Genomic DNA, 22879 nt, shown 5'->3' on the forward strand with positions numbered 1-22879 from the left:
GTAGCAGCCGGTGGGAAGAGGTACACACTGAAGGTGATGTGGGGACATGAATTGGGGGAGCAGAGAGGGGGGGAGGGGTGAAAGGATGGAGGAAGGGGAAACAGTTGTTTCTGCTCTTCTTGACGACACCTCCAACCAGTTGTCTGAAACCTAGCCTCCCACATCAAAGATACTAACCTCTTCCTTCAACGGCTTTCCACCACCCCCACACCTTTACCGGTATCTCCCAGATCCCTGTCTGTCACTATTGATGCCACCTCCCTGTACATCAACATCTTTCATGCCTGCGGTCTTGCCACTATTCAGCACTAATTCTCCCGACATCCTTCAGACCCCAGACCCACCACCTTGCTCCTTATACATCTTACCAACTAAATGCTGATCTACAACTACTTTTACTTTGAAGGGAAGGTTTAGAAACAAATCTGTGGCACAGTGATGCACACCTGCACGGCACCCTCCTATGTCGGCCTGTTTATGGGTCATCTAGAGGAAACCTTCCTAGCCTCCCTAACCTCCCATCCCCTATTCTGGTTCAGTTTCATTGATGATGTCTTCATGGTCTGGACTCGGGACCAAGATACCCTATCCACATTCCTTCACAACCTCAGCACATTTTCTCCCATGCACTTTACTTGGTCCTTCTCTACCCAATGTGCCACCTTTCTGGATGTCGACCTCTGATGACTCCATCCACATCTCTGCCCACATTAAGCTCATAAACCACCAACAATACCTGCATTTTGACAGCTGCTATCCCTTCCACATACAAAAAAAGAATCCCTCTCTTAAAGCATAACCACCTCGGGTGACATACGTGCAGTGATGAGAACTCTCTTGCCCAGTGTGCTGAAGGCCTCACCAAAGTCTTCACATACAAGCAGTACCCCCGAAATCAAGTCCATAAATACATTTCCCATTCAATATTCACTCACACACGCCAATCCTCCCCCCCCCCCCCCCCCCAAAAAAAAAATCATCTATTTAGGAGCATCACCCAATATCATCCTTCCCTGGAACAACTGAGTCAAACCCTTCACCAGGGCTTCAATTACCTCATCTTGAAATGAAGGACACCCCACCCAGCATCTTTCCCACCCCTCCTAAAATGGTGTTCTGTCACCCACCCAACTTCCATGACATGCTAGTCCATCCCTCTGCCACTTCCATGCCCGACCACTTGCCACAGGGATCATATCCTATCCCATCAGAGGCTGGGCCATCTGTGAAAGCAGCCATGTAATATACCAACTCTGCTGCAAACACTGCAAGCCATTAATGCTGGTATGCCTACCAACCAGCTGTCCACAAGGATGAGTGGCCACTGCCAAACTTTTGTCGAGAACAAAGTTGATCAGCTGGTGGCACAACATGCAGCTGAGCATAATGTGCCCAATTTCAGTGGCTGCATCACAACCTTCCCTTCCACCACGAGCTTCTCTGGATTACGCAGATGGGAGTTATCCTTGCAACACATCTACTCCTGTAATTGTCGTAACCTCAGTTACAGGTAACCCACTGGTCCTTCGCCCTCCAGCCAATAGCCTCTCTTCCTCCGTCCTGTCACCCCCTCCCAATTCATGTCCCCACGTCTCCTTTACCATGTGCTGCTTCCCTCCAGCTGCTACAAATTTACCTGCCACATCTCCCTCCCACATTCCTGGCTGGCAAACCAGACTCCCTCTGAGGCACTAGCCACCCTCTTCCCCCCTAGTCCCTCTCCTTCTCCCTCTACCCACCCCACCAGACACTACCTCCACTAGAAATAGTCCACTTGCCAAGAAATAGCAATGTTAGTCATGTGGTCACCATGTAGGGACGTAGGTGTGTGTGTGTGTGTGTGTGTGTGTGTGTGTGTGTGTGTGTGTGTGTGTTTGTTTTACTTTAGCTCATCCAGGATAGCTCTTTAGCTAGTAACTTTTCCTTCTTTTGTGTGTGCCTATCAACAGTTCATTTCTGCAAGAACTTTCCTTTTTTTATGAATCATTTATTATTATTGCAACATATGTAGATTTGGAAAAAAAGAAAAAAAAACTTTTAAGACTGTTGACTTGAATGCCCTCTATAATTCTGAAGTTGTAGTTGTTGTGTTCTTGATTCAGAAGACTGATTTGATACGTCTTTACATCCCAGTGTATCCCATGCAAGACACTCCAGCTCTACGAAGCTACTGCAACTTAAATCTATTTGATCTTGTTTACTGTATCGAATCCATGGACTACCTGTATCATTTTTACCCCACAAACAACTTTCCACTACCAAATTGTTGATTTCTTAATCCTTGTGGATGTGTCCTGTCAACTGAGTCCTTCTTTTAGCCAAGTTGTACCACAAATTTCATGCAAGACTACACTCCTTACACTTTCAGGGAATATTTCCTGTCACTTAAATTTATATTAGCTGATAACAAATTCCTCTTTTTCACAAGTGCTTTCTTCCTATCGCCAGATAGCAGTTTATATCCTGTCTAATTTGACAATTATCAGGTATCTTTTTCCCTAATAGAAAAACTTGCCTGCTATTATCTAATCTAATTCCCTCAGCATCACTGATTTAATTTGACTGCTTTCCATTACCCTCATTTCATTTTTATTGATATTTTGGCTATAATCTCTTTTCGAGACAGTATCCTTTGCATTCAGCAGCTTTTGTAAATTTTTTTCTGTCCCTGACAGAATTAAAATATAACTGACAAACACCATGAGCTTTAATTCCCTCCAAATTTTCCTTTGTTACCTTCCCTGTTTGGGCAGCTTACATGCTGAACAGCATCAGGGAGAAGCTACAATACTGTCTCACTGTCTTCTCAACTATTACTTCCATCTCATGCCGTTCAACTCTTAGAACTACAGTCTGGTGTTTGTACAAGGTGTAAATAACTGTTCATTGCTTGTATTTTATCCCTCCCATTTTCTGAGTTTCGGAAATTGTATTCCAATCACCATTATCAGAAACTTTCTCTGAATCTTCAAAAGCTTATTCTTGCACAATGTTGAACAGACAAAATATCAAAAGTAACACCAAGCAAGTTTTATTCTGCTGCCACATGAAGAGATTCATAATGACAGTGAATGAAGTATAGAACCATGCAAAGTATCATAACCACAGAACACATCAGTATACCTGTACAGACTCGTAGATAATCATACAATAAGTAAGTAAATATAAGTGAAGTCAAGGGCCCGACTTGCTAGGCTGATGGTTGTGTGGTGACCACTTTAGGCTCGATGGCTGTTTGATTACGCGCACTCACACTATAGGGCTACAACTCTCGTTCCTCCTTGGGGAAATGTGTTCACTGTGCAGATGTCCATGTCTTCATCTGTAGGTGACAACTTCTGGAGCAGGTGTTGTGCTCAGCCAGGCTAAGGTCACAAACTGGTAGAAGTCACATGAGCTCGAACCTGTCGAGAGCTTCCTTGGAAGAAGATTGAGTGATACATTTTTTTCATCTTGGTTTTGTATTTATGGACCAGCCACCTCACCTCTTTGCACTGGGGATGAAAAACAGGGGCCGTAACATGCCGGATGACACTCTTTCTACAAAAATCTTCAGAAGTTTTAAGACACAAACTGTCGGCTGTTGTCTATCACAAGCTTATATGGCAGTCCTTTTAGAGGGCATTGACCATAACTGCCATTGATGTGGATGAACCACATAAGGAAATTTGGAGAAAGCATCAACTACCACAGGTGAAAAGGAATTGAGAAACGAAGCCAGAAATTAACCATGAATACCCTCCCAGGGGCACTGGGTGGGGGACCGAGGGGAAAGAGCCCTGTGTTGCTTCTTGATGGCTATTATAATGCACCTGATCTCATTGTCAATACCTGGCCAAAACATTGGGCAGTGGGCCAGCAATTTTATATGAGAAACACCCCAATGGGCCAGATGAAGAAGGCGCATGACGCCCCGTCACAGTGTGAATGAGATCACAACCCTATGCACCAACTCTTCAGTAGCCAACAGTAACACAGCATCAAGAGCTGGGAGAGGCAGTGGTGGAGAGCATAATAATTACACAAAAGATCTGACACTTGACCTCATGGTATCTGCACAGCTGTGGTGGGGAAATTGAACAACCTGACATATGACAGGATCGGACGTGCCAGCTGCCAAAATCTGAGAACTGGTAATGGGAAAATCATCTACGGTGCTTTGGACTTTGACATCTAAATGGAAATGCAAGAGTTCATTCTGATCAAATGCTATATCAGGGCCAGTCAGCAATTGAGAAAGAACATCCACATTAGTATGTTGTGCTGTGGGTTACAAGTTAATCTCAAAGTTATAGTGTGACAAAATCAGTGCCCAATGTTACAGGCAATGGGATGCTCTGTCCACCAAAGATGTTGAAGGATTGAAAAGAGGAACCAGAGATATATGATCCACAATCAAATGAAACTTAGACCCACATACGAAAATATGAAAATTTTTGAGTGCAATCAAATGAAACTTAGACCCACATAAGAAAATATGAAAAATTTTGAGCGCATACATAATAGCAAGAGCTGCTTTATTTTACTATCTGCGGATGTGGGCGCAATGGGGCATTTAGAACGATCACATATTTGTATACAAGAAGGGCCCCAAGGCCATGCTGGGATGCATCTGTGGCCAAAACAAGGTGTTGGCCTGGTTGGAAGGTAACCAAGCAAGGTGCCGAGTGTAATTTTGACCTTAATAGGGTAAAAGCACTACTCACCTGTTGAGGAACCTGAGACCAAAATATCGTCCAAGTAGTTAATGCACACCAGCTCGAGACTGTGAGTTGCTTCAGAAATTGTTGGAAAATGGCAGAAGCGCTAGCCACATTGAGTGGCAGGTGCTGGTATTGATGTAACCCAAAGGGGGTATTCACTACAGGGACACATTGGGAATCATCATCCAGATGCAGTTGCAAGCAGGCTTCAGACAGGTCTATCTTGGAAAAATATTGGCCCACAGAAAACTGTGCTAAGGGTTCATCCTAATGGGGTAAGGGTTAGGTACCAATAATATATTGTGAATTTACAGACACTTTAAAATCACCCCGGAGCTGAATATTGTCATTAGGTTTTTTGGCTGTTACTGATGTATGAGACCAGTCACTAGAGGAGACAGGTGTGATAACACCCAAAGACATAAGTCGATCTAGTTCCAATTTAACTTGCTCCTGTAAAACTATTGGGCTGGGTGGGCATGGAAAAAAATGGGGGCACATCGTAGGTTTCACTGTAAGTGAGCCTTGAAATTGGCAGCACATCCTAAACTTTCTAAAAACAGGGAGGAATATTCTGAACAGAGCTTGTCCAGTTGTTGGTATGGAACCTGATTCAGTACCAGATGCATTTCATTAGAAATAAAGAACCCAAAAATTTTGAATGTGTCACCCAAATAAGTTTTTAGTGTTAGCATCATCCACTACTAGAAAGATCAAAGGCGGAACAACTGCTTTTTTTAATACAGAAGTAGAAAACTGTCCCAATACCTGTAGTTGGTTATAACTGACCAACTGACACGAGATGAGGGAAAATGCCGGTGATCCGAGATCCACATAGGTGTGAGATTTTAACAAAGTCGCTGCTACAGCTGTGTTCATTTGCATTTTTGACATCTTGTCCATCACCTGTATTTCAATGTAGAATTTGATTGGGGCCACCATCACTTGGGAAACACTGTTCACATTCGAGTTCATGTCTGCTGAATTAGGCCTTTTTTTTTTTTTTTTTTTTTTTTTTTTTTACAATGGTTTCTCATCGTCCAACGCTTTCGGAGTGCGGCTCGCTCATGTTGAACAAAACAGTAAGGGCGTGTCGTATTGGCTGCCGCACAGCAGCCATCAACTCGGCATGGCGTGCAACAACACGCACTGCACACAGCGACTACCGCTGGTGCCGCACACGATGTCAACAACTGGCGCCAGTGAACGCATCGTCACGGGGTTAGCGGCAGGGTGCACACCACTATCGATACAGATTACCCTGGAGGCGCTGCCCTTGCCACCAGAGTGAGCAACCGTATAAGGGCGCCATCTACCGACACTCTGATTGGCCGGACCTACGGATTTAAGCGAGCTCCCTGAGGCCGTTTAACCAGTTTAATCTTCGCCGATGACTGTGTTACTACCCGGCTGCTGGATTCACGATGATCGAACCGTACTGTGGCCTCCCTGGCTGGAAACTTGCGACACGTCGGTATTGAATGGTTGGCAGTGGTTTGGACTTGTATTCTCCAGTAGTGACTCTGATTTCTCCTTGGCGCTACAGCCAGCAAGTGTTGTGTAGTTGAACAAGTTTTGTTTTGAGTGACAGAAGGTCAAATAAATTTGGTTGTCACAGAATATTTGTTGTGTTATAGTGTGGACATAACACAGCAGGGCACAATAGGAGAGGAACATTTGGCCACTGTTGTGACACTGACTACTGCCGCTGCTACTTACCACGGCACAGCTCCGTGAAGCACGGAGGCTACTGTTGCACGGCTGCGACATCGTCTTCCCCTCCGATGACAGCTATGGAGGAGAGGAAGCTGTGGTGACTACTTCACACCATGCTTCTATCTGATTTCCTGTTGCCTTAGATAATTCAGAAGATTAAGCAGTGTTCAGAACATCTGTCAGAGAGGGATTTTCACATTGTAAAGCACATTCAGAAACTTCCCTATTCGTGGCCAGGTGTCAGGCCCTTTCCCCCAGTAGGTACACAGAATGAAAATGTTGCCAGAGGCATTTTTCATGTGTGTCACAGTCTTCCACAGAATTGTCATACTGAGGAGATTGTGAAGGTTGCATTGTTGGGCACTGGATACTGCGTCAGTGAAGCTGCCAAATGGTTCAGTACCATAGAAGGAGTCTGCTGCCATTTAGTGAGAGCTCGCTGCTCAGCAATAGATTGAAAAATTTCTTCCTCTGACATGTTGGCCATATATCGAACTGAGAAACAAAACACTTGGAGTAGAGTGCTGCACTCATCAGCAAGTATCTTTTAACGTAACACACACACTCTCTCTCTCTCTCTCTCTCTCTCTCTCTCTCTCTCTCTCTCTCTCTCACACACACACACACACACACACACACACACACACACACACACACACACACACACAAAATATCAGAAGTAATACCAACTGAGTTTTATTTTCATTTCCACATGAACAGATTCAGAATAACACTGAACGAAGTATAGAATGATACAGTCTTAAACCGTGGGACCCATCCATATACCTGTGCAGCCTTGTAGTAAGTGTACAGTTGGTAAGCAAACATTAGTGAGACCGAGGGTGTGACACGCCTGGCTCGGGTTGGGCTGTTGTGTACATGGCACAGCACTTGCTGTGCCATCTGTCCAGGTTGTGAGGTGACTTCTCTAGTCCAGCTGTGGAGGCCCTCATATCACGCACTGTCTGATATTCTTGCTCACACTATAGGGTTACAACACCTGTAAATGTAGATTTGCCATTCTTCAACCAATCTTGCTATCTTGTAAGGTAGGAACCCAAACTGGTTTTCTCCGAGGCTGACTTCTGTCAGTTTTTCCATTCTTCTATAAGTAATTTGTGTCTGTATTTTTTAACTGTTATGTATTAACCCTCTTAGTACCATTATTTTTTCTCTCACTGAGCACCAACGGCGTCATGTAGACCCCAAGTAATTTGCACTGAATGTATTCACAGTATTTTAATGAACTTACATAAAAACATGTCTTACAGTTGTTCTCTTTAACAGTAATGAGTCTATTTTCATGAATGCTATGTCCTAGAAACAAAAAGAAATTTTGATTGGGTCATGTTGATCCCAGTGGCAGTGGCATAAATTTTAATGTATTGTAAATATAAAACTGAGCAAAACATTGTTCAGTGCAATTGATTCAGAGAAAGTCCTATGTTTTGAGGGAAAAAAGCTTTTTAAACAAGGGAGATATATATTTCCAGTGTGCTTATGGTGTCATACTGATCCCAGCGGTACTAGGAGGCTTAAAAAAAAATAGTTCAGTGATATTCACATCTGTCAATACCAGCCCTTTTGGGATTGGAATTATTACATACTTCTGGAAGTCTGAGGGTATTTTATCTGGCTGATATATCTTTCATACAAGGTGGAATAGTTATGCCTATCTCTCCCAAGAACGGAAGATAAAAAAAGGTAGAAATAGGTCATCTGCAACCTTTACAGAATTTATACTACAATTCAAAGGATCAAGGAATGTGAAAGGCGGACAAAGAATTTGCAACATGCAATGAATAGTATTTGAAAAAAGAGCCCTAGGCGAACATAACAAAAGGAAAGCAAAGGTAATGGGGTATAGTCGATTAAAATCAATGATGGTTAGGGAGTTAGATTGGGAAATGATACACTTAAATGTGGTGGAAAAGTTTTTCAGTTGGTCAGCAATATAACTAATGAAACAGAAGTAAGGAGCCTATAAAATTCTGAGAAGTCTTTTCTGAAAGTATTTGTGTGAAATTTTGCCATACATGGAAGTTATTTAAAGGTGGTTGATGATTAGTACAAACAAGCAGAGAATAGAAGGCTTTGAAATAGACTGCTGAAGATGGTAGTTGAGTAAACAAAGTGTTACTAAACCCATTTTGGGAGGAAATGGCTTAGTGGCATAACCTGACTAACAGAAGTAATTGGTCAGTAGGACATATACGAAGCACCATGGAGTCATCAGTTTGGTAATGGAGGGAAATATGAGTCATAAAAATTGTAGATGGAGATGAAAGCTTGTCTGCAGTAAGCAGGTTTAAGTGGTTGTAGGTTTCAGTTGTTATTCAGAGATGAAGAGGCTTGCACAGGTTAATTTAACACAGAGGGTTGCATATAACTAGTCTTCAGACTGAAGACCACAACTACAATATTACAAGGGACATTCAGTAAGTAATGATCACATTTTTTCTCAGGACATATTTATTGTTAAGAGTCAGAATGTGGTGACAGTGTACATCAACATTTCTTGTTGATGTCCTATTTTTCTACATATTCTGCATCAAGTTCTATGGTTGTATGCCAATATTGTGGATGGGCATGTATTCCTTGCTGGTAAAAGCTCTTGTCGTGTAGGTGTAGCCATGTTTTCACTGCATGACTGACACTCTCGTCATCTTCAAAATGTTTTCCGTAGAGACCCTTTAAGTGGCCCAAAGAGTTGGATGTTCAAAAGTGCCAGGTCTGGGCTGGGAGTGGGTGAGACAGTGATGTCCAACCCAATTTGGCAATGTGTTCCCGGTTTCTCAGACTTGTGTGTGGGTGTGCATTATCGTGTTGGAGCAAGATTTCTGCTGGATTCTTGTGCAGCTGAATACGTCGGAAATTGTTCTTGAGTTTACACAGAGTCTTCATATATGCCGCTGAATTGATGGTTGACCCTCTTCGTATCATATCCATGAGAATGACACCATCACAATCCCAGAAGACTGTCGCCATGACTTTTCGAGCAGAGGGGATTGTCTTAAATTTCTTCTTTTGTGGTGAGTAAGGATGATGCCACTCCACGGACTGCCTTTTAGTTTCCAGTGGAAAGTGGTGCACCCATCTTTCGTCCCCTGTAATGATCCATGACAGAAAGGCCTCTCCATCTGTCTCAAAACACCCCAACAATTCAGATGAAATGGCGTTTCTCTTAATCTTGTGGTCCGCTGTGAGCATTCATGGAACCCATTGTGATATGCCGGTCGGCACGGATAATGACATCCACACGATTCAACATGTATGGAGCAGTGACTGTGACAGGATGTCATGACTGTGGCTGATCATGGAGCTCTGTTTGTGCACTTCCTGAGGCTGTAACTTTCTTTGCCCATTGCCCAACTGTACTCCATCAATTGCAGCATCACCACACAGCACACAAACATTTATGGATGTTCACCACTGTTTCGTTTGCTGCACACATGAGTTTAATAACAGCTCACTGCTTGTAATGTGAGTCATGCGTAGACACCATTTTTGACCTTGTACTACGGCTCTGCCATCTGCCAGAATGGTCGAAAATTCACCAGAGCACAGAACAAACATCAAATGTGAAGCACCAACAAGAATGTTTGTCTATATATATTAATGACTATTTTTTAAAAAAATGTGGGCATTACTTACTGAACAACTATCGTATTTAGATTCACTATTGTCCAGACAGTTTTGCAACTTAGCAGCACTCTTCTGGAACATACCCCAAAAACTCACAGATCAATGCAATAACCTGTACTCACAATATTTGTTGTGGAATTAGCATTCCATAGCTGGTCATGTAAACATTCCATTTCTTAGAATGTCAGAAATTTTTATAGATTTTCAATATTTTTTAATTAAGAAAACTAGCCAATGTTCTGCTGTGACATTAACCTTTAATGAAAACCTGGAACTACCACTACTACAATGCATATTTCCAGCTTATATGGGTATTGAGACTCTCTTCCTTGCACAGTTAAGGAGCACTGAGCCATCATGATGATAACCCGATTGTCTGTTTCCTTAAAAATCTGCAGTGCAGTGGCTTTATAAAGCAGATTAGCTCATATGTACTGTGTCTGACCTTACTCAAACTTTGTTGGCATTTCTGTCTAGGATTATGCCATTTTGTAATGTTTTACTATCGTTTGTATTTCTCTGACAGGGCAGCAATAGTCACAGTGCCTCAATAGCATTGAGTAGAACTCATTCCATTTCTTGTCAGACCCTTTCCCCCAGTTGGTATGCAGAACCCCATTTTTCCTCTGCTAGTTTGTGTTTCATGGTGATAATGTTAGACATGTTTGGAGTTCGTTTCTGCAGGGCAGCTTTTGTTGCTTTTGGCACAGCTGAATTTAGGCACAAGTGCTCAAACAATGAAAATCTAAATTACCATAATTTACATTATCTACATTTTTGCTGATTATAGTATAATCAGTTATAGTGGAGCATGTGCCTGCTCCCTTAGTGTCTGAGCTTACTATCTTTAACATATTATACAAGGTTAATATATCGGGGAGTTTTGTGTTGATTATACTATTTGAATTTAAATCTGTTTTAAAGTCACCAGGTCAGTCTGACCAACTACACTACTAAGTCTATTCATGAAGACATTACATCAGCATTTGGTGGTTGACGCACCTCCATCAGTATATGGGTTGCTAACATAAGATGATCACTACGCATCACAAAACTTGTCATTTCAATTGATCCTTCTGTGGTTGGCTATTCAAGAAGAGGTTTTATATCTACATGCATACAAATTCTGCAAGCCTTCATTAGGTGTGTGGCAGAGAGTACCCTATACCACTACAATTTGTTTCCTTCCCTGTTACATTTGCAGATAGAGTATGGAAAAATTACTGTCTGCCTCCATATGAGCCCTAATTTCTCATATTTTATCTTCTTTGTCCTTAGACGAAATGTATGTTGCAGCAGAAGAATCATTCTGCATTCGGCTTCAAATACCAGTTCTTTAAATTTTCTCAATATTGAGCCTCAAAAAGAATATTGCCTTCCCTCCAGGGATTCCCATTTGAGTTTCTGAAGCATCTCCGTAACACTTGCATGTTGTTTGAATCTACCACTAAGGAATCTAGCAGCCAACCCTCAAATTGCTTCAGTCTTCTTTTAATCTGATCTGGTGTGGATCCCAAACTCTCAAGCAATACGCAAGAATAGCTCAATTAGTGTGCTATATGCAGTCTCTTTTACAGATGAACCACACTTTCTCAAAATTCTCCCAGTGAACCAATGTCAACCATTCACCTTCCCTACCACAGTCCTCACATGCTTGTCCCATTTCATACCACATTGCATTGTTATGCACAGATATTTAAATGATGTGTCTGTGTCAAGCAGGACACTACTAATGCTGTATCCAAACATTATGGGTTTGTTTTTCTTACTCATCCACATTAACTTACATTTTTCTACACTTAGAACTAGCTGCCATTTATCACAGCAACTGCAAATTGTGTCCACGTTATCTTGCATCCTCCTAAAGTCATTTAACTTCGACATCTTCTCATATGCCACAGCATCATCAGCAAACAACCACAGATTGCTGTCCACCCTGTTTGCCAAATCATTTATGTGTATAGAAAATAACAGTGATCCTATCACACTTCCCTGGGACCCTTCTGATGATAACCTTGTCTCTCATGAACTCTTGCTGCCAAGGACAACATACTGGGTTCTATTACTTAAAAGTTTTTGAGCCACTCCTATATCTAGGTACCTATTCCATGTGCTCATACCTTGGTTAAGAGTTTCCGGTTGTGTACCATGTCAAATGCTTTATGGAAATCTAGAAATATGGAATCTGCCTGTTACCTTTTGCCTATCGTTAACAATATATCTTATGAAAGAAGGGCAAACTGAGTTTCACACAAGTGATGGTTTCTAAAATCGTGCTGATTCGTGGACATAAGCTTTCCAGTCTCTAGGAAATTTATTACATTTGAACTCAGAATACATTCTAGAATTCTGCAGCAAAAGCAATGTTAAGTATTTTGGTCTGTAGTTTTGCGTGTCCATTCTTTTACCCTTCTTATATGTAGGAGTCATCTGTGCTTTTTTGCAGTCACTTGGTGCTTTGTGCGGGGCGAGAGATTCAATAAATGCAAGCTAAGTAAGGGGCCAATGGCATACAGCACTAATTGTAAAACTGCATTAGGATTCCATTTTATTTAACTGCTTTATGTTTACAAACATAAATTACTACATCACCATCTTTATAATAGTGCCTACAATAACTGTTTGCTGTACCCTTCTAATCTGTAATATATTACGTCACTGGATTTTAGTCAGTGATCAGTTACTACTAAAACAAGTGGTGAGTATTTCTCTGTGAATATTTGTAATTAGTATAGTCTATTTCTGAGATATTGTACATTTCAATGGAATGTCTTTGAGGAAGCTATGCCTTTGTGTCGATTTCCACTTTGCACGAGTCACATTCATCTAAGTTACATTTTTTTAGAGTAACTTTCTTTCAATTCTTCTACAAAAACATCATCTGTTTGCACAACTCTAATTTTTTCAGCTAAGGGCATCAGCATTTCCTAGCAAATGGATAGGTTTATGCCAAACTGTATAATCATAAAACTTCCTGGAATATTAAAACTGTGTGCCCGACCGAGACTCGAACTCGGGACCTTTGTCTTTCATGGGCAAGTGCTCTACCAACTGAGCTACCAAAGCACGACTCATGCCCGGTCCTCACAGCCTTACTTCTGCCAGTATCTCGTCTCCTACCTTCCAAACTTTACAGAAGCTCTCCTGCGAACCTTGCAGAACTAGTACTCCTGGAAGAAAGGATACTGCAGAGACATGGCTTAGCTACAGCCTGGGGGATGTTTCCAGAATGAGATTTTCACTCTGCAGCGGAGTGTGCGCTGATATGAAACTTCCTGGCAGATTAAAACTGTGTGCCCGACCGAGACTCGAACTCGGGACCTTTGCCTTTCGCGGGCAAGTGCTCTACCAACTGAGCTACCAAAGCACGACTCACGCCCGGTCCTCACAGCCTTACTTCTGCCAGTATCTCGTCTCCTACCTTCCAAACTTTACAGAAGCTCTCCTGCGAACCTTGCAGCTCAGTTGGTAGAGCACTTGCTCGCGAAAGGCAAAGGTCCTGAGTTCGAGTCTCGGTCGGGCATACAGTTTTAATCTGCCAGGAAGTTTCATATCAGCGCACACTCTGCTGAAGAGTGAAAATCTCATTCTGGAAACATCCCCCAGGCTGTGGCTAAGCCATGTCTCCGCAGTATCCTTTCTTTCAGGAGTGCTAGTTCTGCAAGGTTCACAGGAGAGTTTCTGTAAAGTTTGGAAGGTAGGAGACGAGATACTGGCAGAAGTAAGGCTGTGAGGATCGGGCGTGAGTCGTGCTTCGGTAGCTCAGTTGGTAGAGCACTTGCCCGCGAAAGGCAAAGGTCCCGAGTTCGAGTCTCGGTCGGGCACACAGTTTTAATCTGCCAGGAAGTTTCATATCAGCGCACACTCCACTGCAGAATGAAAATCTCATTCTGTGTAATCATACTCTGATAATTTTAATGCCCACGTAGTCGAATGACTGCTGGGGTCCTTTAAACTCAGCATCCAAACTTGTGTGGCATGGTATGTAACTGCAGTGAATTGGCATCCATACAAACATAATTGAAGGTAATTTATACCAAACATGAGAGCTAGCAACTCTTTCTCAATATTGCTGTAGTTAATTTCTGCAGAATTCATTTGCCTGGAGGCATAACCTATAGATCTTTACTCACCGTCAATTTCCTGGCTCAAAACAGCCCCAACCATGTAATCCGATGCATCACTTGAACAGATGAATGTTTTTTTCAAAGTCTGGATATAATAATAGAGGTGAACTAGTCATTACATTTCTAATTTTTCTTATCTCTGCATCACACTCCTCTGTCGATTCAACTATACCTTTCTTTAATAGATTTGTCAATTGTTTTGTTATTGTAACATAATCTTGTACAACTCAATGATAGTATTGGCTAAGCCAAGAAAAGATTGTAACTCTTGAACACCTTTTGGCACTGGGAAATTATCTACTGCCTCACTCAGCCCAGGATCTGGCTTAACTCCTCCTGAACTAATGACATGTCCCAGGTACTGAACCTGTGACTGTGCAGAAGAACATTTTTCTAACTTTCAACTCAAATTGCGTTATGAATGTGAGGCAATCCATTTCTTAATCTTTCTGCCTGCTCTTCAATTGTTTTCCCAAAAATTATGGTGTTTTTTAGATACACGAGACACACAGTAGGGTTAAAACCTCTTAATAACAAGTCGACAAATCTTTGACAAGTGGTGCACACATTTTCTTAGACCAAAAGGCATGCACAAGAATTTATACACCACAGACAGAATCACAAACACAGTTTTAGGTCTTTCTTGTCGTGCAATCAGAATCTGATGATATCCAGAATTCATGTCCAGGGTGTTAAAGTATTTGCAGTTTTTCACTCTGTCTAAGGTCACGTCAATATATGGCGGGGGGTAGGCATCAGGTGTGGTAACCTCGTTTACCACCCTCATATCGACACATACGTGATAGGCTTTTGTGCCGCTGATTAATTTTTTGGGAACAACAATGATAGAACGTGAACAAGGACTTGCAGAGGGTTGAATTATCCCTGCAGGCACCTGCTGTTGAATAGTGTCTTCAACGACAGGCTATAGGTGGTATGGTATTCAATAGCCTTTCTTTTTTATTGGTCTTGTGTCCCCCACGGGAATTTCATGCTGTGTGAGCTCAGTAGCTGGCAAACACAACCTTTCCTCAAACAGTTGTGCATACTCCTCGAAACTGGGTATAAAAGATTTTGCTCTGGCTCTGGACAGCATGCCAACTTCTTCTTTAACTGATCTCTTAATGAAGGTGCTATCATGCAAACCTCCCTTACTGATTCTTTCTTTTAACCTGTTTTGGTTTTGCAACTTTTGGGTTCTATAACCTCATCACCACTGGCCCACAGTTGTACTTTGTGGAATTTCTATATCCTGTTGACCAAAATTGTCAACACACTCAGATATTTGAAACCTGTTCCCTTGATCTCTAATTTACTCAAACCTCTTTTAACGTGTACTTGCAACTTGTCGAGGAAGTCATTCTGCTGGGCGATCAAATCGACCAGAAAGTCCGATCTTAGTGGTTCCGTGTCTTTGATATCAATCCAGGGAACTCTTCCCATTCCACCACAGACTTTTGCAGTATGTCATACTTTTCAACACCCTTATGCACAACTTGGTTGGAGCTTGTGAGGTGGGCCCTCCTTCGCAAGTTCCTCGCAATTGTGATGCATCCTCACTGTTCAAACAGTGTACAGAATCATTGAATTGGACACCGAGCATGTTATAATCTATGACAACATGATAGCATGTTAGAAAATCATTCCCTAAGATAACATCAAAGTCCTGTCGACATTTCCGTACTACTTCCACATCAGAGACATACTTTTTCCTTTCAGGTGCAAGTCTGTTGTGCAGTTGCCTGCAGGAATTATCATCTCATCTCTAAGTCCACTTATATTGTAATGTGACAGTTTTAGTACATGCTTTTCGTTATTAGAAGCAAAAAGAACACTAATCTGAGCTCTGGTATCCACAAGAATTTTGACAGTTTTCCATCTGAGTGTGCCCTGTTAAACTAAATTTGACACCTCAGTGAGCTCTCCCCTTTTTATAGGGTTCATATATTTAATTGAGGGCGAGAGCGGGTGGCAGAACCTGCCCCACACTCGTTTCCCTATGTATTAGTACCCCTGTTTGACTGATCATTTTTCTTGTTGCCTGCTGGCACATACCTCTTGGGGGAATTTGGCCACTTATTTTGTGGACAACGATCCTGATTATGTCTGATGGTAAGGCATCTCTTACAACAGGAGGCCCAGCAGCACTGAGCTGTATGTTTGGGCATCTTACATCTTTGGCAATTCATGTCATTAATGAACACATGTCACACTTCACTGGCATGCTTGGGACAGATACAAATCTTCCCACTTCTTTACATAATAGAACAAGTTTGACTGCTACATGCAAGGAGGTGGGGGAGGCTACCTTTACCTCACTATCTATTTGTGGATTTATTCCACATATGAACACATGGTTTGCTCTCACTTCAACTTCTTGAATTATTATTTCTTCAATTATTGTTTTTAGTGAAATATTTCAGTAAAATTTTCATTCAATGTTTTAACTTCATTGAGTGTTCCAGTGGCCGCTGGAAATTTTGGTTTTTGCTAATAGTTTTGTGAAGTTTTGTTGGCATTGGTATTAGCAATGGTGCAGTAGTGTTAATACAAGTAGTTGCTTTCTTAGTAGACAGAGAATTTCGAGACCACTATTGTTAGTTTTATAAAAAGTTCTACTGGTGTGACTGAACTTAGATAATGTAGTTTCTTTTCAGTAATTGTAAAATTTTACCATGAGTGAGAAGTGTGGGCTCTGTCGTAGGTTTGTGAGTATTGGGTTATGGTGTGGGATTTGTTCAAAGTATTTTCATTGGGGAGAATGCAGTGGGGAAGCCAGTGGGCATTATAGTGAGATACTCTCCTGGGAATGCAGAATCTGTAGTAGAAATAAGTTCATAGAGGAGCAGCAGCATAAGATCTGTGGTTTTCGGGTGCAGTTACAATGAGCAAAGGAGGAACTAGATAGTTTGAGGGGGGTGAAGGATGGTAGGGAATGAGAACTGGCAGTCGCCAAGAAAGCTGCTAGGAGGAGGAGGAGGTATTCAGACAGTTATACTTTGCGCATATACAACAGATTTGACCAACTGTCAGAGCTGAGTGGAGAGGAGCCTCTTGTAGCTGTAGATGTAGGGAACATGCAGCAGGCCTTAGCAGTTAGGAGACCTAGGTCAGTTGCAAGGTCTAACAGGAAGAAGAAGGTTCTGCTAATAGGTAGTTCGTACAGTAGAGGTGTGGGTCAGCAGTTGCAGGAAGTGTTGGGGACTGAGTACCAGGTCACCAGCATTGTGAACCCTAGTGCAGGGTTGGCTCAAGTGACTGACAGCATAGGGGTGATATGTAGAAATTTTAGGAAGGAGGATCAGGTAGTGATAGTGAGTGGAGCAGGGGACAGTCTTGATAGGGACAGGGAATACGATGTAGGTGGTGAGCTGGTAAAGATAGCTACTCAAATTGGTGCCACTAATGTATATTTTGTGCAACTGTTTCAGCATCATGATCGACCTCATCTTAATGGGGCTTTTAGGCACGTTAACATGGGGCTGGAGAGGGTGCTTATGGCAGAGGGCATGAGTCACATTTCAGTGGTGCCACTTGGGTCTATCAGTTGATCGGGCTTCACTAGACATGGCCTGCATCTCAATAGTATGAGAAGGGGAAGCTGGAAAAGCTAAAAGGTGACAGTGTAGTGGATGGTGGTGGGATCACTCATGGAAAAGTTCCTGTAGTAGTTGGTGTTAGAGCTCCACCTTTTTTAGATTGAAGTCAGCTGATAGGTATACCTGCTTAAAGGAGGTGCCTCTAACTAAGGGCTCAGCTTCAGAGGACATCATGTTTCCAAGTAGAAAAGGAATTAGCATATTTCATCAAAATATAAGAGGTATTAGAGATCAAATTAGTGAACTGCTTAGAGATTTTGACTCTGAAATTATTGGTAGGTCAGAGCAGCACTTAAATAATTTGACAATTCAGAGGCTTCATTTACCAGGATACAGATTAGCTGGCTGTATTTCAGGAGTTCCTTTGTGGGATGGGGGAGTGGCTGTGTACGTAAAAAAACAGTATTCCATTTGAGTCCATAGACGTATCATGGCACTGCACTGGACAGATATTTGAATGTTGTGCAGCGGCAGTTGAATTTAGTGAAACTAAACTTCTAATTGTTGTTGTTTATAGGTCCCCTAAATATGGCTTCAGAGAATTTCTGCTCAAGTTGGAGAGATACCTAATTTTTGACAGCTCTGGCATAATGTTCGTTAGTTATCACTTCAAGCTGCTCCTTTAGCTCTGTTTTTTCAAATGTCAAGATTCATATCTGCTGTTGCAGTAAAGTAATGTGATCAGGCTCATCCATGACTACAGCTGCAGCATTGGGAGCCAATCCAGACCTCTCTGCTGGTTGCCGAGGACATAAATCAGGCATGGTTATAAAACTGGGTCTTAGACCAGACAGGTGTACATAAAAGAGGTCTTGCTCTATTCTACGCAATGAAAAGATCCCTTGGTGGAAGTGTACTGGAGTTGTTAACAAGCAGAATGCATTGCAGCAGCATTTACGTCACATAGGCACCGGCGAAGGCAATGTCAACCTCAGCAACAACATGGTATTGGCAGCGGTGACGAAGGTGGTGACAGCATTGGAGGTGGCACCTGTGTCCATCAAAGTGATGTGGCTTGCAGTGGTCCAGCAGCTGACAGTGGCTTGCCTCTGTTTGTCTCAGGCAGCAGTGGCACATGGCTGATAGCACACTAGCTGGCCCGGTTGACTGCTGTAGGCCTGGTTGACTGCTTTGGTAAGTGTGATTGGCATGCGAACTTATGCACGAGCACACCAGGCACACATGTGGCACAGGCAGGCATGTACATGTAACCTGTGGCAAGCTACCGCAGGGCACATGTGTGTCTACTAGCTCATGTCAGAGAGTGATTCGCTGCTGCAGCCACTGTCTCGCTGGCCAAACTGCACACCCCTTGTGACTGATCTCTGCTTGCCCATTGGTTGGCTTTGAATCTTCTGAAAGCATTACTTGCTCAGCAGTAGCATGAAGTGTGTTCAACTCTGTGGGCGCAAAACTTTAAGATATATGAGAAGAGAAGAAATGCGTAAGGAATTATTTTGCAATCTCCCATACTCTACAAGCGGAGACTCCTGCCGAGTGATGTAACGGGTTGCTAAACAATGAGAGCGCACTAGGCCAGCCTGAAGTACCTTTATTATTCCTACAAGCAGAAACTGCTGCATGGGGTCCACCCCCACTGCTGTAGAGCTGCTTATTTGACATAAATCATTCCACTGAGCTGCAGTGGTAGCCACAAGAAAGATATTGCAAAATTTGAAAAAAAGGAAGAATGATCCTTTTTACCCTTAAGACCCCTTCCAGTTGCACAGTGCCACAGTTTTTCTGTTCCCTTGGTTCCCAGCAGTGTGCAAAAATTACCTCACAACTTTCATCATCAACATCTGTTATTAATTTTGCTGTAGCCATTAACAAATTGCAGTATTAGTGCCAGTTGCTTGGTGTAAATTCTGTGCTCCGACTTTTTATAAGACCCAGTCTCTAAGGACCTCAATGTCAATGAGACATTAAACCCTAATCTTCCTTTTGTAAGATGGACAGTGTTCCCATATGCTCACTTTCACTGTTTCGTAATGCGCTGAGGAACGTAATGCAGTGTTGATGTTCTCTCTCATGTAAAGACACTACCCTTCTCTATGACATGAGATTGCATCCCCAACTGTGTGACGTGCTGTTAAACGAACTGTAGTTGTTGACATTTAATGCATTTGAACAAGGACATTATCTGCTGCACTGATTATAATATGTACATGTACATTACAAATTTTCTATATGATGTTTGTGAACGCCATGCATATAGCTGTAATCACTTCCATAAAGGCATTTGTTGGATGCAAAACAAAGGAAGTAGACAGAGTATTTGTGGTTTTGTCTGAAAGTTTGCTGTAGTCTAGTGCTTGTATTGTGTTTTGTGGCCTTCAGTCCAAAGACTAGTTTGATACAGCTCTCCATGCTAGTCTATCCTTTGCAACTCTCTTCATATCTGCGTAACTATATCCATTTCAACCTACTCTATGTATTCATGCCTTTGTCTCACACTGCAATTTTTACCCCAACCCCTCTGCAACCAAAAGTGTTGACTGCTTGATTCCCCAGGATGTGTCATATCAACCAATCCCTTCTTTTATTCAAATTTTACTATAAATTTCTTTTTTCTCCAGTTCAGTTTAGTAGCTCCTCAGTAGTTATTCGCTGTAACCACCTAATCGTCAGCATTAACAACACATTCCAAAAAAATCTATTCTCTAATTGACTGAGCTGATTGTTTGTCCACATTTCACTTCCGTAAAAGGCTACACTGGAGACAAATACTTTCAGCAAAGATTTCCTAATGCTTAAATTGGTATTAGATATTTGCAAATTCCTCTTTAACAGAAATATTTTTCTTGTTATAGCCAGTCTATGTTTCCTTCAGCCATCATTAGTTACCTTTCTTCCCAAATTCCTTCTCCTAATTTGCTCAGTATCACATGATTTCATTTGACTACATTGCACTAACTTTGTTGTGCCTCTCATCTTATGAAGCATTTTTTTAAAAACTGTTCCAGGAATGTTCATCTTCAGAAGATTTTCTCGGCCCTAGCACTCACAGCATTGAGGAGGAGGAGGAGGAGGAGGAGGATGACGACGAGAAAGACGAGGATGCAGTGTGTGAGGATGACTTTGAGGTGAGCCATGTTCCCGATGCTATGTCAACCACTGTTGTTGACAGCTGTGTACAACTGAGGAAGGTCAAGCTATGTATCACATACAGTCCGATGTATGACCAATGGCGGTTCGTGCAGGTTGAAGCCTGGATGGGGACTGCATTGCTGCCAGTTCTGAGTTACAGTTGCATTACATGAATACATGTATGTTGTGCTTGAAGAAAGCCTATATCCTGAAAATTATGCCACGTGCTTGTTTATTCAGAATTTGTCACTTATCACCAACATTAGTGATGATAACTCGCAAGAAATGGAATAAAAATTCACTAAATAGTTGACTAAAATCATGTTTAATGCTCGCATTGGCTACGACATTCATAGCAGAGTGCTAAGAATGCTACTTAATGCTGATTGGCTGTCAGAAAATGCGTGACATAGATGTGCAGAATGTGCCTAGCTTACCTGCCACCATTTGTGGCCTCAACTATAGCTGTTGAGTGCTAAATTTGCTTGTGAACCTTCGTGCTAATGTAGTCTAGTGAATAGGGAATTTTAGCAACAAAAAAGTGCACCACTCAGTGCATCATATGTCATATAATGAGGTGTGTAGTGTGTTTAAAAGGTTCTCATATTTGTATTGTAGACAGTAATGCCAAAGCTAGAAAGAAAATGTCCTATAAATCTGTGTCTGGACATAAATACTTATCGAAGTATGAGCTGTTTTACATCTCTCTGGAGTGGACGCTACACAGTGGTGCAGGCTGTCTTCCTGCTGATGTTAATTGCTCATTTCTTGTTAAATCTGTCTTAGTTCATACAAGGGGAACTCACAGCCTGGTGCTTCTTCATATTTGTAGGATTTGAAGCTCATTGCCAGGGCATCAGTTTCCTAATAGAGTGTAACAAAACACACAAACACAACTTGATAAATTTATCTTTAAAAATTATAAGAGCTCCAGTTGCTGTTAAGTACAAAACATTTATTATTAGTTAACGTAATCGGCAGTATCTCAGCCCATACTGTAAAAGTCTAGCACTTGCAGAATTGCTGTATTGAATCTCAATTTCTTTTTACTTGTTCCCCAAATTTCATATTTAGTACCAAGCAGAAATGTTAGTTATCAAATATTGAATCATACCTTTAATAAAAATAACATATGTTTGCTTTTAATTATGTATCACATGCATTTAAAATAAAATTTGTTACAGTCATCAGAAATGCATTACTGTTTAATGAAAAAAATTTACATTCTTCAGTGGTAATGAGCTTCTTCTTCTTCTTCTTCTTCTTCTTCTTCTTCTTCTTCCTCTGCTGCTGCCAATCCAGTATTAGACCGTATGGCCAATTCTAGCCTTACCATCTCATCCTTTGCCTTCCGACAGACCTTCAACCAATAGGATTATATTCTATTATTTGTCAAGGGATTCTCTGAGGTGATGTATGCAATAAGTGCTTTTTCCAATCCTACTCTCCTTTTTCCGTTAATAGCTGTATCACCAGTTCACAATAATGATCATTCCCCATAAATAGAAAAATATTTTATTGCCCATTTCACACTTTGCATTTTTGCACCAAATTTCAATTCACTGTGAATTCTGTCATTTTCATTCAGTTATTAATTAAAATGAAAATATGTTTTTTTAAAGTTTGTTATTCCATATTTGTTAATAAACATTTTTATTTGTTAATAAATGTAAACTTTAAGTCATAGTAAATAAAGGTGCAAATAATTATATTCAAACCAGCAACTTTATGATTACTAGAGTTTCATGGTATGTGCTCAGCTTGTAGTGACAGTATTAAAACATAACAAATGTTTTGTACTTAACAGTGCTCAGCAGTCTTCTAATTTTCATTGGCAATTTTTTAGAGTTTATTTGAGATTTTCACTTTACTGCTTTAGGCATTGCATTATATACTGTAAGTACGAGGGGGGTATCAAATGTGAACGGGCTTTTTGTTCCTGAACACTAACAGGTGGTAGGACTGGCCCTACGCTTCTGCTATGCTTAGGCGGAACCGT

The 22879-nt window shown here is 41.6% G+C and overlaps 1 protein-coding gene across 4 annotated transcripts in view; it reads left to right on the forward strand.

Moving 5' to 3' along the window:
- The window catches only part of LOC126424983 (zinc finger protein 501-like), a 263358-nt gene that overhangs the window by 89646 nt on the left and 150833 nt on the right, over nucleotides 1–22879 (forward strand). For 3 of the 4 annotated variants that reach the window (XM_050087873.1, XM_050087870.1, XM_050087872.1), the window contains exon 5: nucleotides 20750–20876. In XM_050087873.1, coding sequence (XP_049943830.1) covers nucleotides 20750–20876 — 127 coding nt within the window. The remainder of the gene's footprint in view (nucleotides 1–20749; nucleotides 20877–22879) is intronic. The other variant, XM_050087871.1, reaches the window with a different exon arrangement.

The sequence above is a fragment of the Schistocerca serialis genome, chromosome 10 (assembly GCF_023864345.2).
Source record: "Schistocerca serialis cubense isolate TAMUIC-IGC-003099 chromosome 10, iqSchSeri2.2, whole genome shotgun sequence".
NCBI classification, from domain to species: Eukaryota; Metazoa; Arthropoda; class Insecta; order Orthoptera; family Acrididae; genus Schistocerca; species Schistocerca serialis.